The sequence below is a fragment of the Sinohyriopsis cumingii genome, chromosome 3, assembly GCF_028554795.1.
Source record: "Sinohyriopsis cumingii isolate HCF-2022 chromosome 3, ASM2855479v2, whole genome shotgun sequence".
In the NCBI taxonomy this organism is placed as follows: Eukaryota; Metazoa; Mollusca; class Bivalvia; order Unionida; family Unionidae; genus Sinohyriopsis; species Sinohyriopsis cumingii.
This window is the reverse complement of record NC_142963.1, coordinates 55,583,798-55,597,214: the sequence shown is the minus strand read 5'-3', so window position 1 is coordinate 55,597,214 and position 13,417 is coordinate 55,583,798. Positions and strand designations below refer to the sequence as shown.

Here is a 13,417-nt window from a genome sequence, read left to right as displayed (position 1 = left end):
ACTTCCCTGACACTAGTACTATATAGAAGGGGGAACAATTATCAGAAGCACTGCCTTACTGAGCAAGAGTGAAAACCCCACAATTTCTACAACAAGGAATATGACACAAATTAATGCAAGGACTGGGGAGAAAAAGACTAAAAAAAAACACAGCAAAGGATACATTTGAACTAATAAAACAGTTAAAGATTGCAACAAAGGTGCAATTCATAGAGGGTCCTGACCCACATAATAGTCTAAGGAAATGAAGAAGATATTCTGGCTATAAGGAATCAGGCTAGGATCATGTTCCTTTCAATTCTGGGCCTCCAATTACTAACTGGAGAAGGGATTATTGGTCTGGACTGGGAACTAAGTGTGTGTATGTGTGTGATTTGGATTTTTTAACGTAGCTTTAAAAAAATTTCAGTCATATCGCCACGATGTCTGCGGTGTGGCAGTTTATTAGTGATGTCTAGCACTGGGGCATCATGTCGCAGACATGTAGCATGATATCCCACCCAGTCACATTATATTGACACCAGGATGAACAGTCCTACCACTAACCTCTTAATGCTGAGCACCAAGCGAGGCAGCTGTTAATACCATTATAATTCTTTGGTATGACTTGGCCAGGTATCGAACCCACGAACTCCCATATCCAAGGCGGATGCTCTAGCCACTAAGCTACCAGAGTACTCCTGGGAACTCAGTATTCCAAAAAAGGAAGGCAATGCAACAGTAACAGCTATTTAAATGCAAGTTTGGGTTTTGTTGGGTGTTTTATGGCACATCAACACAAGTAGGTTATTTAGTGCTTAGGCAAATGGAGCACAGTGCCTTGCCCAAGGATACACCATGGTAGTGAACCTGCATTGATCCAATGGTGAGATTTAAACCTGCACCCTTTCAGTCACAAATCATGCATGTTATTCAATGGGACACCATGGTTTATGAATAAAATGCAAGTCATAAAAATGGTGATGTTGTTGTTGGGGTTAAGTCAATGTTTATTTACAAGTCCATAATTCTAAAACAACAAAGACGAATTAAATGAAACTTGCTACGTTTGATGTTTAGGAAGTGGGGATTAAGTTTATTTCATTTTAAAAAAAAATATTTCAGTAAATTGAGTTCCATCGTAAGTCGGGTGGGGGTGGGGAAAGTGAAAGGCCATTCTTCTGATTTCTGCATATTTTGATTGAAATCACTCCACAGTAGGTAGGAAGTAAACTTTGTTGTAAACCAACATTGCTCCTGGATATGCCACTCTGTCTGTTCTTACCCCATGGGTTAAAGTTGCAAACCAATGATATTTAACCCTAGTTAATCTGAACTGATTATTCAGAAACCTGATTATTTAGAAACCTCACTATCTGGACATACTTCAGCAGGAAAGGAATTCCAAAATGTTAATTTTGCCCCATTATTCCAGAAATCTGCATGTGTGTGGAGAAATATCAAGCAATGTGACTATACTGTAACCAGTGATTGTATAAACGATGTCTGTGTTTGCTACTTGCCGAATGGGGTGCTCATAATTAAATAAACACACATGGACGAAATCGTCCACACTTTGGACATACCATACGGTTAATAAATTAAGTCTTTAAATCTCTTTGTTGCTTACAAACTGTATGTAACAATCAGTTTGTTGAAGGCTCCACAAAAAAAGTTAACAGAGTTTTAGACCCAGGGCTATAGGGTTTCATTTCAGAATAAAATGTGACATCATCAACAACTACGAACTTGAGGTAGTCAGTTCATGTACCTCGGTTCTACCAGCACCAACAACTTCTTGCTTAATGCTGAGCTCAACAAGCTGACTGGAAAGGCATCAACAACTCTCTCCAGGTTGTCGCAGAGTGTGTTGACCAACAGCATGCTGACCCTGAACACTAAGATCTTTGTGTACCGTTCCTGCGTGCTAAGTGCTCTCCTGTATGCCAGTGAAACATGGACTCTGCACGCCTCACAAGAGAAGAGACTGAGCGTCTTTCACATGTGATGCCTCTGATGCATACTTGGGATCACCTAGAGCGATTGAGTAACAAACAAATAGGTGCTTGAACATGCCAAGATTCCCAGCATTGTCACACTCCTTCGCTAATGTCGCATGAGTTGGCTGGGCCATGTATATCAGATTGATGATAGACTGATATCCAAAGACCTTCTTTATTCAAAACTTGCCTCTGCTTCGATGATGTCTGCAAGCGCAATGTGAAAGCCCTTGACATCGATGTTAACACCTGGGAAGAGCTTGCTCTAGACAGGTCCAGCTGGCAACATGCTCTGATCACTGGCCTGAAAACTGGTGAGGATAAGCTATGCTTGCTAGCTGATGAAAAGAGATCTCAGAGGAAGAAGAAGCAGCTTCAACCCACACCAGACTCAACCTTCAAGTGCAGCAAGGACTGCCACTCCCATGTTGGGCTACATAGTCACACCAGAATCAACCTTCAAGTGCAGCAAGGACTGCCACTCCCATGTTGGGCTCCATAGCCACACCAGATTCAACCTTCAAGTGCAGCAAGGACTGCCACTCCCATGTTGGGCTACATAGCCACAGCAGACTCAACCTTCAAGTGCAGCAAGGACTGCCACTCCCATGTTGGGCTCCATAGCCACACGAGACTCAACCTTCAAGTGCAGCAAGGACTGCCACTCCCATGTTGGGCTCCATAGCCACACCAGACTCAACCTTCAAGTGCAGCAAGGACTGCCACTCCCATGTTGGGCTACATAGCCACAGCAGACTCAGCCTTCAAGTGCAGCAAGGACTGCCACTCCCATGTTGGGCTCCATAGCCACACCAGACTCAACCTTCAAGTGCATCAAGGACTGCCACTCCCATGTTGGGCTCCATAGCCACACGAGACTCAACCTTCAAGTGCAGCAAGGACTGCCACTCCCATGTTGGGCTACATAGCCACAGCAGACTCAACCTTCAAGTGCAGCAAGGACTGCCACTCCCATGTTGGGCTACATAGCCACACCAGACTCAACCTTCAAGTGCAGCAAGGACTGCCACTCCCATGTTGGGCTACATAGTAACAGCAGACTCAACCTTCAAGTGCAGCAAGGACTGCCACTCCCATGTTGGGCTCCATAGCCACACCAGACTCAACCTTCAAGTGCAGCAAGGACTGCCACTCCCATGTTGGGCTCCATAGCTACAGCAAACGCTGCACAACCACCAACCGAGACATCTCTCATCTCTCGAGACTAATGGATGCCAACACACACATTGTCAACAAACAAGTACATGGATGCCATCAAACCACAAAGTATATACTGAAGCCTTTGGTAAACTTGTAAAATTATCATGGTTGAATTTTAAACAAGAAAGAAGATATTGCATTAACATGACAAAAGAAGAAAATCAGGCCTTCCCAGAACTATGCAATAACAGACCTTCCCAGAACTACGCAATAACAAAATATTGTTCTTAAAAAAACCCGATAACGGTTCTACTTTTGCAATCATGAATACAAAGGATTACATAACAGAAGCTTTAAGACAGCTAAATGATGAGAATTATTACATCCAAGTATAGAATGACCTTACTGAGACATTTCATAATATGGTTACAAATCTCGTGCATCAAATTCATGATAAATGGGAATTGGAGGACAAGGTTTTTCAAAATCTTATCAATGACAAAGCCTGAACACCTAGATTCTACCTCCTTCCTAAAATACATAAAAGCCTTATTCCCAGAAAAATTCTTGGGAGTCCTGTTAGTTGGAATAATTCTCCTACTGAAAAAATAAGTAGTTTAATAGACAGACACTGTCAAAATTTGCCCTCCAATAATAATTAAGATTCAGGCCATCCACAATTTACTGGATATTTCCTTTTTGATCACAATGGATATCACTTTCTTATGCACTTGCCATGAGGGATTAATTTTAATAGCCAGAACTTTGGCTATAAATAAACTCAAATATCATCTCTAAAATAAACCCAGATATCATCTCTAAAATAAACCCTTATATTACCTCTAAAATAAACCCAGATATCATCTCTAAAATAAACCCAGATATCACCTCTAAAATAAGCCCAGATATCGTCTCTAAAATAAACTCAAATATTGTCTCTAAAATAAACCCTTATATTGTCTCTAAAATAAACCCTTATATCATCTCAAAATAAACCCAGATATTGTCTCTAACATAAACCAAGATATCGTCTCTAAAATAAACCCAGATATCGTCTCTAAAATAAACCCCCGATATTGTCTTTAAAATAAACATAAAATATTGTCTCTAAAATAAACCCAGATATCGTCTCTAAAATAAACCCAGATATCATCTCTAAAATAAACCCAGATATTGTCTCTAAAATACTCAAATATTGTCTCTAAAACAAACCCTTATATCGTCTCTAAAATAAAACAAGATATCATCTCTAAAATAAACCCAGATATCATCTCCAAAATAAACCCAGATATCATCTCTAGAATAAACTAAGATATCATCTCTAAAAAACCCCAGATATCATCTCTAAAATAAACCCAGATTTCATCTCTAAAATAAACCCAGATATTGTCTCTAAAATAAACTCAAATATTGTCTCTAAAATAAACTCAAATATTATCTCTAAAATAAACCCTTATATTGTCTCTAAAATAAACCAAAATATTGTCTCTAAAATAAACCCAAATATCATCTCTACAATAAACTCAAGTATCGTCTCTAAAACCAACCCAGATATTGTCTCTAAAATCAACCCTGATATTGTCTCAAAAATAAACCCTTATATCATCTCTAAAATAAACCCAGATATCATCTCTAAAATAAACCCAGATGTTGTCTCTAAAATAAACCCCTAATACTGTCTCTAAAATAAACCCTGATAATGTCTCTAAAATAAACCAAGATATCGTCTCTAAAATAAACCCAGATATCATCTCTAAAATAAACCCGATATTGTCTTTAAAATAAACATAAAATATTGTCTCTAAAATAAACCCAGATATCATCTCTAAAATAAACCCAGATATCATCTCTTAAATAAACCCAGATATTGTCTCTAAAATAAACCCTGATATTGTCTCTAAAATAAACCAAGATATCGTCTCTAAAATAAACCCAGATATCATCTCTAAAATAAACCCAGATATCATCTCTAAAATAAATCCAGATATCGTCTCTAAAATAAACCCGATATTGTCTTTAAATAAACATAAAATATCATTCTAAAATAAACCCAGATATCGTCTCTAAAATAAACCCAGATATCGTCTCTAAAATAAATCCAAATATTATCTCTAAAATCAGAATATATTAGCCTACTAAAAGCACGACACTATTACAATTTTATCTTCAATGATTCCCATTACTTACAAATTGGCAGCACTACAATGGAAACCAAACTGACTCCATCTTAGGCCACTATCTTTATGGGCATACTTGAATGGAAACTGCTGAACTCAGCACCCCATAAACTTTTTTATTTATTTATGGTATATAGATATTTTTATGATCTGGACCGAACAGAGATGGAATTACAAACATTAAATAAATAATATATCAGCTATCACAGAACAAAGGGAATTCCATGTGAGCATAAAAGAACACTTCAGGGACATCGGTAGTAAAAAGGATACCCATGTGTAAACACTTTAACCAACCTAGCCACAACATAATCTGTGCTCAGCATCAGATAACAGAAATCATCCAATCTGATTCAGAGCTCTCTAGTAGCAACATCAATCGTAAAAATATAGAACTTTATTGGATACACCGATTACATATTTGACAACCTGTAGAAATCAACATCTCTGTTTAAATGGGTATCCAGGCATTTTTATTTTGCCTTGCTGTAGTAATTACAGCATATGACTTACAAACTCTTTAACAAAAAAACAAAAATTTTTTTACAACAAATTTATTGTCCTGTTTCTGCACCTGGGGGAGTGATACATACATTTCACCTAGCCTTTACAGGCAAGACAAAAAGAATGGCAGTTTACCTTGTCTAGTGGTAGGTAAGGTAGAGTTTCCTCCCCTGATTCGATGGTCTGGCCTCCAAATATTACATTATAGGTACTAGTGTAAACCAGTCTAGTTACATTGTGCTTTATACAGGCTGAAAATATGAAAAAATTAAATTCAGTTTTTAAAAATGAAAAAAAAGGTCATAATTACAATTACTGTATAAGGCATAAGTGGAACAATGTTCCTGACTAACAACAAGTCCAAGCAAGTCAGGTTTCAAGCTGAAATTTCCTGTAAGAGTTTACATAAGTCCATAGCAAATATTCCATTTCTCCAAAACTGTAAAATTAACTGACTGCAAAGAAAACCTTTTTCTTTCTTAACAGAATTAAAATGTGTCAAAGATTGAACAAAACAAAAAACAAGAAAAAATGAATTAAATGCCAATTCAATTAGGAAGCCACAATGGCCAAGAAATAAGTGTGCTTGACTAGCAAACACAAGGCTGCAGATTTGTATCACGTCCGGATCAGTCCAGGTTGGTTGCTGTAGCATGTATATATATGATGGAACAGACAGGTCAGCTTGTGACAGGTTAGGAGTTTTGGAAAATTTGGTCAGGAGCTTGGTCTTCAAAAGACTATTGAACAAATTCCCATTTTTTAAATATAAAAATGTACATCATATCAATCAATTCACAGCTACTTGCTGTGGCCTGTGCATTATTTCAGGAATGTACATGGTGAAGAACCTGACTTTACATTCAGGAACCTTCACTTTTCAATCAGTGACCTTGAAGTTTGTCCTTTAACCCCCAAAATTAACAGGATTATTCTTCACCCCAAGTGCAAACCATCCAATATGTTTGGTACCTATAGGTGGATGGCCTTGTCACTTTCCTTTATAAATATGCTAATATTATCCATTGCTGATTAACAACACAAGAGGAATTTATCATAAAATCCACACACATTCAGTATATGGATATCATGCTGAAATATGAGTGAGGGGCATTCACTATATCATACTGAAATATGAGTGAGGGGCATTCCTTCTATTGTACTGAAATATGAGTGAGGGGCATTCCTCATATCATACTGAAATATGAGTGAGGAGCATTCCTTATATCATACTGAAATATGAGTGAGGAGAATTCACTATATCATACTGAAATATGAGTGAGGGGCATTCACTATATCATACTGAAATATGAGTGAGGGGCATTCCTTCTATTGTACTGAAATGAGTGAGGGGCATTCCTTATATCATACTGAAATATGAGTGAGGGGCATTCCTCATATCATACTGAAATATGAGTGAGGGGCATTCCTTATATCATACTGAAATATGAGTGAGGCGCATTCCTCATATTATACTGAAATATGAGTGAGAAGCATTCCTTATACTGAAATATGAGTGAGGAGCATTCACTATATCAGCCTGAAATATGAGTGAGGGGCATTCCTTATATCATACTGAAATATGAGTGAGGAGCATTCACTATATCATACTGAAATATGAGTGAGGGGCATTCACTATATCATACTGAAATATGAGTGTGGGGCATTCCCTACATCATACTGAAATATGAGTGATGTGCATTCCCTATACCATACTGAAATATGAGTGAGGGGCATTCCTCATACCATACTGAAATATGAGTGAGGGGCATTCCTCATACCATACTGAAATATGAGTGAGGAGCATTCCTTACATCATACTGAAATATGAGTGAGGAGCATTCCTCATATCATACTGAAATATGAGTGAGGAGCATTCCTTATATTATACTGAAATATGAGTGAGTGGCATTCACTATATCATACTGAAATATGAGTGAGGGGCATTCACTGTATCATACTGAAATATGAGTGAGGGGCATTCCTCATATCATACTGAAATATGAGTGATGTGCATTCCTCATACCATACTGAAATATGTGAGGGGCATTCCTCATATCATACTGAAAAATGAGTGAGGAGCATTCCTCATATCATACTGAAATATGAGTGAGGAGCATTCCTCATATCATACCGAAATATGAGTGAGTGGCATTCCTTCTATTGTACTGAACAATGGGTGATTGGATTTCCTCATATCATACTGAGCCAAGGATGAGGGGCATCCCCTATATCAAACTGAACAATATAAGAAAAGGGCATTCCCTATATTATACTGAACAAGGGGGGGGGGATTCCCTAACAAATGAACACGATTGGGGGGAGGTGGGCTTGCAGTGCATTCATAAAGCAACCTAGATTAAACACATACAAACATATATAATGTATATATTTCACAGAGTACACACACAAACATATAATGTATATTCTTCACAGAGGACACACACAAACATATAATGTATATTCTTCACAGAGTACACACACAAACATATAATGTATATTCTTCACAGAGTACACACACAAACATACATAATGTATATAGGAGTACACACACAAACATAATGTATATTCTTCACAGAGTACACAGAAACATATAATTTATATTCTTCAGAGTACACACACAAACATATAATGTATATTCTTCACAGAGTAAATACACAAACACATAATGCATATTCTTCAGAGTACACACATACAAACATATACTGTATATTCTTCAGAGTACAAACACAAACAAATAATGTATATTTACAGAGTACACACATACAAACATATAATAAATACTCTTTACTGAGTACACATATACAAACATATATAATGTATATTCTTTACAGAGTACACACATACAAATATATAATATTCTTTACTGAGTACACACACAAACAAATAATGTATATTCTTTACTGAGTACACATATACAAACATATATAATGTATATTCTTTACAGAGTACACACATACAAACATAAATAATGTACATTCTTTGCAGAGTACACACACAAACAAATAATGTATATTCTTTACTGAGTACACACATACAAACATATAATAAATATTCTTTACTGAGTACACATATACAAACATATATAATGTATATTCTTTGCAGAGTACACACATACAAACATAAATAATGTACATTCTTTGCAGAGTACACACACAAACATATAATGTATATTCTTTACAGAGTACACACAAACAAACATATAATGTATATTCTTCACAGAGTATACACATACAAACATATATAATGTATATTCTTCACAGAGCACACACATAAAAACATATATATGTATTCTTTAGAGTACACACATAAAAACAAATATAATATATATTCTTCAAAGTACACAAACATATATATATATATATATATATATATATATATATATATATATCCTTCATAGGGTACACACACAAACATATAATGAATATTCTTTACAGAGCACACACATACAAACATATATAATGTATATTCTTTACAGCATACACACAGAAACATAAATAATGTATATTCTTTTCATACTAAACACAAACATATATAATGTATATTCTTTAGAGTACATACACATAAAGTACAATCTTTACAGAGTATATACACAAACATGTATAATGTATATTTTTTAGAGTACATGCAAACACATATATAATATATATTCTGTATAGAGTACACACACAAACATATAATGTATACTCTCTGGAGTACACACACACACACACACACACACATATATAATGTATATTCTTTACAGATTACACACACAAACATATTTTTCTCGGACAAAGACAAGAAGGCCAATTAGATTTTAATACAATACTTTTTGATAATTACTACATAGCATGTAGGATAGGTTCAATGTTCTTGTAGAACCACAAAATAAATTTATTAATTTAAACTGTGCGTGTCATTTGATATCAAGTTATAGTCAAAATCCTGTGGCACAAAACAAATTAAAGAAAGACACGATTGGACACTGGAACACAGTCTCAACTAGATGCAGCCTTGACTGCTATTAATAGTTCAGTAGGAGCTATGAAAGGGCGGGCATCATTAGAGTTCATCATTACTAACAACAGACTGGACGGTACTAATGTTCAAACATGCTGAATATATTACTGAATTTTTCTCAGCACAGAAAACGTTGCTTTTGCATATGCATAGCTATGAGGGAGTTTCAAACATGCAATGGACACACAAGTTTCAAACATGCAATGGGCACACAAGTTTCAAACATGCAATGGGCACACAAGTTTCAAACATGCAATGGGCACACAAGTTAGAATATTTAAATATTTTTCAAACTTTTGGGATTGAGCTCTTCATTTATAAAATGACCTTTTTGGAAACTAGGTTACTGCTCCAGAACTGGAACTCTTCTGTCCACTCAGAGTGCATGCCAACTTTGGCACCTCAATTTCCGTAGACTACTGATACCTGTATTCTGTCAAACTGTTAACATAAGCAGTTGAAAAACTTAAAATATGCAAATTAAAGCAAACCCAACACACTGAGTTTCAGACATTTACTATTTTATTTCTGTCTGTCAGAAGATGTGAACAGGATGTCTGGTTCTCGAATAATTTTCTTTCATATGTTTACAATAAAAAGTTTGAATAATGTAAAAACATCTTGTCCGCTGAAATTTCCTTTGCTATGGATACCCTTTTAAATAATATTTGTAGAATAGTTTGAAATATTCTTGAGGAAGAACACGAAACTCATTGTCTGTTAAAGCAGCAAAATGTGTTGAATGTTTCCAAGAAAAATACCTTACATGCCTTGAACTACGGCTTTTGAATGATTTGTTGTGCTTCAAGTTTATTATCATTTGCTTCACCTTTGTGCATGTACAGTGTATATCTCCATCTATTTTTTAATGTGTTTAGCATTATTAATGTAATTTTATTGAACAATGCATGAAACCTGCTATCATTATGCAATTTTTTGTTTCTGAACTTTTTGATACAAAGAGAAACAGATTAGCTAAGGGCCTCAGACGAAAATAAATTAGTGTTTTAATTGAGCTAGCCTCAATAAATAAAGAATTGTTATTACTGTTATTATTATTATTATTATTAATAGTATTATTACAGTATAATTATGTTAAATATGAGAAACTGACTTGAGTACGGTGAATATCAACAAAACAAGACTTGTTTACATATCAATTAATATTTTATGTCTTTACTGCAAAACTGCCTTTCTTGGGGAAAAAATGGTTCACTTGCAAAGTTCTTCTGCTTTGGTGGCTGCATTAAGCAGCAGGAATCCAGTCTGGTTTGGAAACACTGAGTGGTTGAGTATGGAAACACTGTGTCCATTTAACACATGACTTAAAGAGGAAATTTCATGGAAGAAAAGGGAATGTCTGTTGGTACTAGATGACCACTATACGAAGGTGATCATTAGTGTAGGTTTGATTATACACCATTTATAATTTATAAAATATCATTTTAAATAAATATTCATTCTGAAAATAACAGAAAAATACATCACTTTCACTTGTCTTTTCATGGCAATTTCCAAATGATCTAAAGAAAGGGTCAGTGTGTAAATGTATAACGTACCTCGGATGACATTTTCTGTGCCTTGAACATTCACAGCTTCAATCAACTTTTTGTTCAACTGAAAGAGAAAAAAAATCGTTTTTGTTTATTTTCAATGCCCATTAAGGGCACAAGTTATCAATTGTCAGAACTTAAAATGCTTTAATAGTTTTATATATTTTAACTTTAGAGCTGAGGGTTCTGACATGTGTCTGATCAGAAATATAGAAAATGCTTCTTTCTGAAAATTTTCAATCCTTGTTATGGCTCATCAATTTCTAGGTCAATAAAAATATTTTCCAGTATCAGCAACAAGCTGAAATAAACTAGTTGAAACATAATAAAGTTAAAGGTTTAATTCCTAGAGAAACAGCCATGTAAAGCTTTGCAACCATAACTGTTTTTGTTTTATTTGTCTTGTTTATACTTTGCATTTGTCTTTGAAAATTCATTGTCAGTTTATTGCATTTATCCTAATCAATCCCTGACACACGTGAACCCTTGCTGGATACAGTGCACCTGAAAGAATTGTTATTTGCCATATGTATGTATATATGTATGTATGTATGTATGTATGTATGTATGTGTGTATATATATATATATATATATATATATATATATATATATATATATATATATATATATATATATACACACACACACACACACACATACAGACAGACAGAGAGAGACACACACACACACACACACACACACACACACACATATATGGGTACAATGACATCTTTGATCCTTTGAAATCCAGACACTGCTGAAGTAACACCTGAACTGGTATAACAATATATTAAGTAACACTTGAACAGGTACAAAATAACAATATCTGACTTATCACCTGAACAGGTACAACATAACAGTATCTGAAGTCACACCTCAACAGGTACAAAATAAGAAGGCCAAAGCCTACATTTCAAATCATTGCTGTAAAACATGTGATCTTAACCCAAGGCTGCAGAATGAACTATCTTAGCTTCATTTAGGGCTTAAGGACATTTTCTATGGGTATAACACTGACCCCAAGGCCAAAAGGGCAAGCGAGGATGTTGCAGAATGGTCTTAGCTTCACAATGATTCATCCCAAATATGAAGAAAATCCATCATGGAGTTTAGGAAACATAAGCAAATTAACAACTGTAACCAAAACCATCTAAGGGCAAATTTTCTAAGATTGTGATCTTGACTCAGAAGTAAAAGAGATGAGTAAGCATTTCATGAATGAATTCCCCATGCTTCATAATGACTTATGCCAATACTATCAGAAGCTATTAATATGCCAATACTATCAGAACCTATTAGTACGCCAATACTATCAGAACCTATTAATATGCCAATACTATCAGAACCTATTAATATGCCAATACTATCAGAACCTATTAATATGCCAATACTATCAGAACCTATTAATATGCCAATACTATCAGAACCTATTAATATGCCAATACTATCAGAACCTATTAATATGCCAATACTATCAGAACCTATTAATATGCCAATACTATCAGAAGCTATTAATATGCCAATACTATCAGAACCTATTAATACGCCAATACTATCAGAACCTATTAATATGCCAATACTATCAGAACCTATTAAAAGGTTTAGGAAATATATGTAAATGAAAAATCTAAACCAACTGTAGATGATGATGTTCCATAGCTGAAAAAGTGACAAGCATATCTAGCTCCCCACTGACATGAGCTTGACAAACATATTTCGCTCCCCACTGACATGAGCATGACAAACATATCTAACTCTCCACTGACATAAGCTTGAGAAAAGTCTATTATGGAAAGGGTCTCATGAATCACTTTGTGACATGACTTAGTGTACATAAAATTCTGGGACAATAGTAATAATCCATTATAAATAGGTGTCCATTACATTAGGTACAAGAATAGTTTTTCTCTGGAATTTCTGAAAGTATATGTACAGGGCTGTTGCAAGGCAATGTGGAGTCCTGTACAAAACAGACATGTGCTGCTCCCACCCACCCTTAAAATAGTTGCTTTTAAGAAGGCTCATAAGAAACTGATGTAA

The 13,417-nt window shown here is 35.2% G+C and overlaps 1 protein-coding gene across 2 annotated transcripts in view; it reads right to left on the bottom strand.

The window, feature by feature from the left end:
* The window catches only part of LOC149802887 (short-chain dehydrogenase/reductase family 42E member 1-like), a 126,684-nt gene that overhangs the window by 48,225 nt on the left and 65,042 nt on the right, over nucleotides 1-13,417 (bottom strand). For both annotated transcript variants that reach the window (XM_089952357.1, XM_089952358.1), the window contains 2 exons: nucleotides 11,383-11,440; nucleotides 5,957-6,072 (listed from right to left, as the gene is read on the bottom strand). In XM_089952357.1, coding sequence (XP_089808483.1) covers nucleotides 5,957-6,072; nucleotides 11,383-11,440 — 174 coding nt within the window. The remainder of the gene's footprint in view (nucleotides 1-5,956; nucleotides 6,073-11,382; nucleotides 11,441-13,417) is intronic.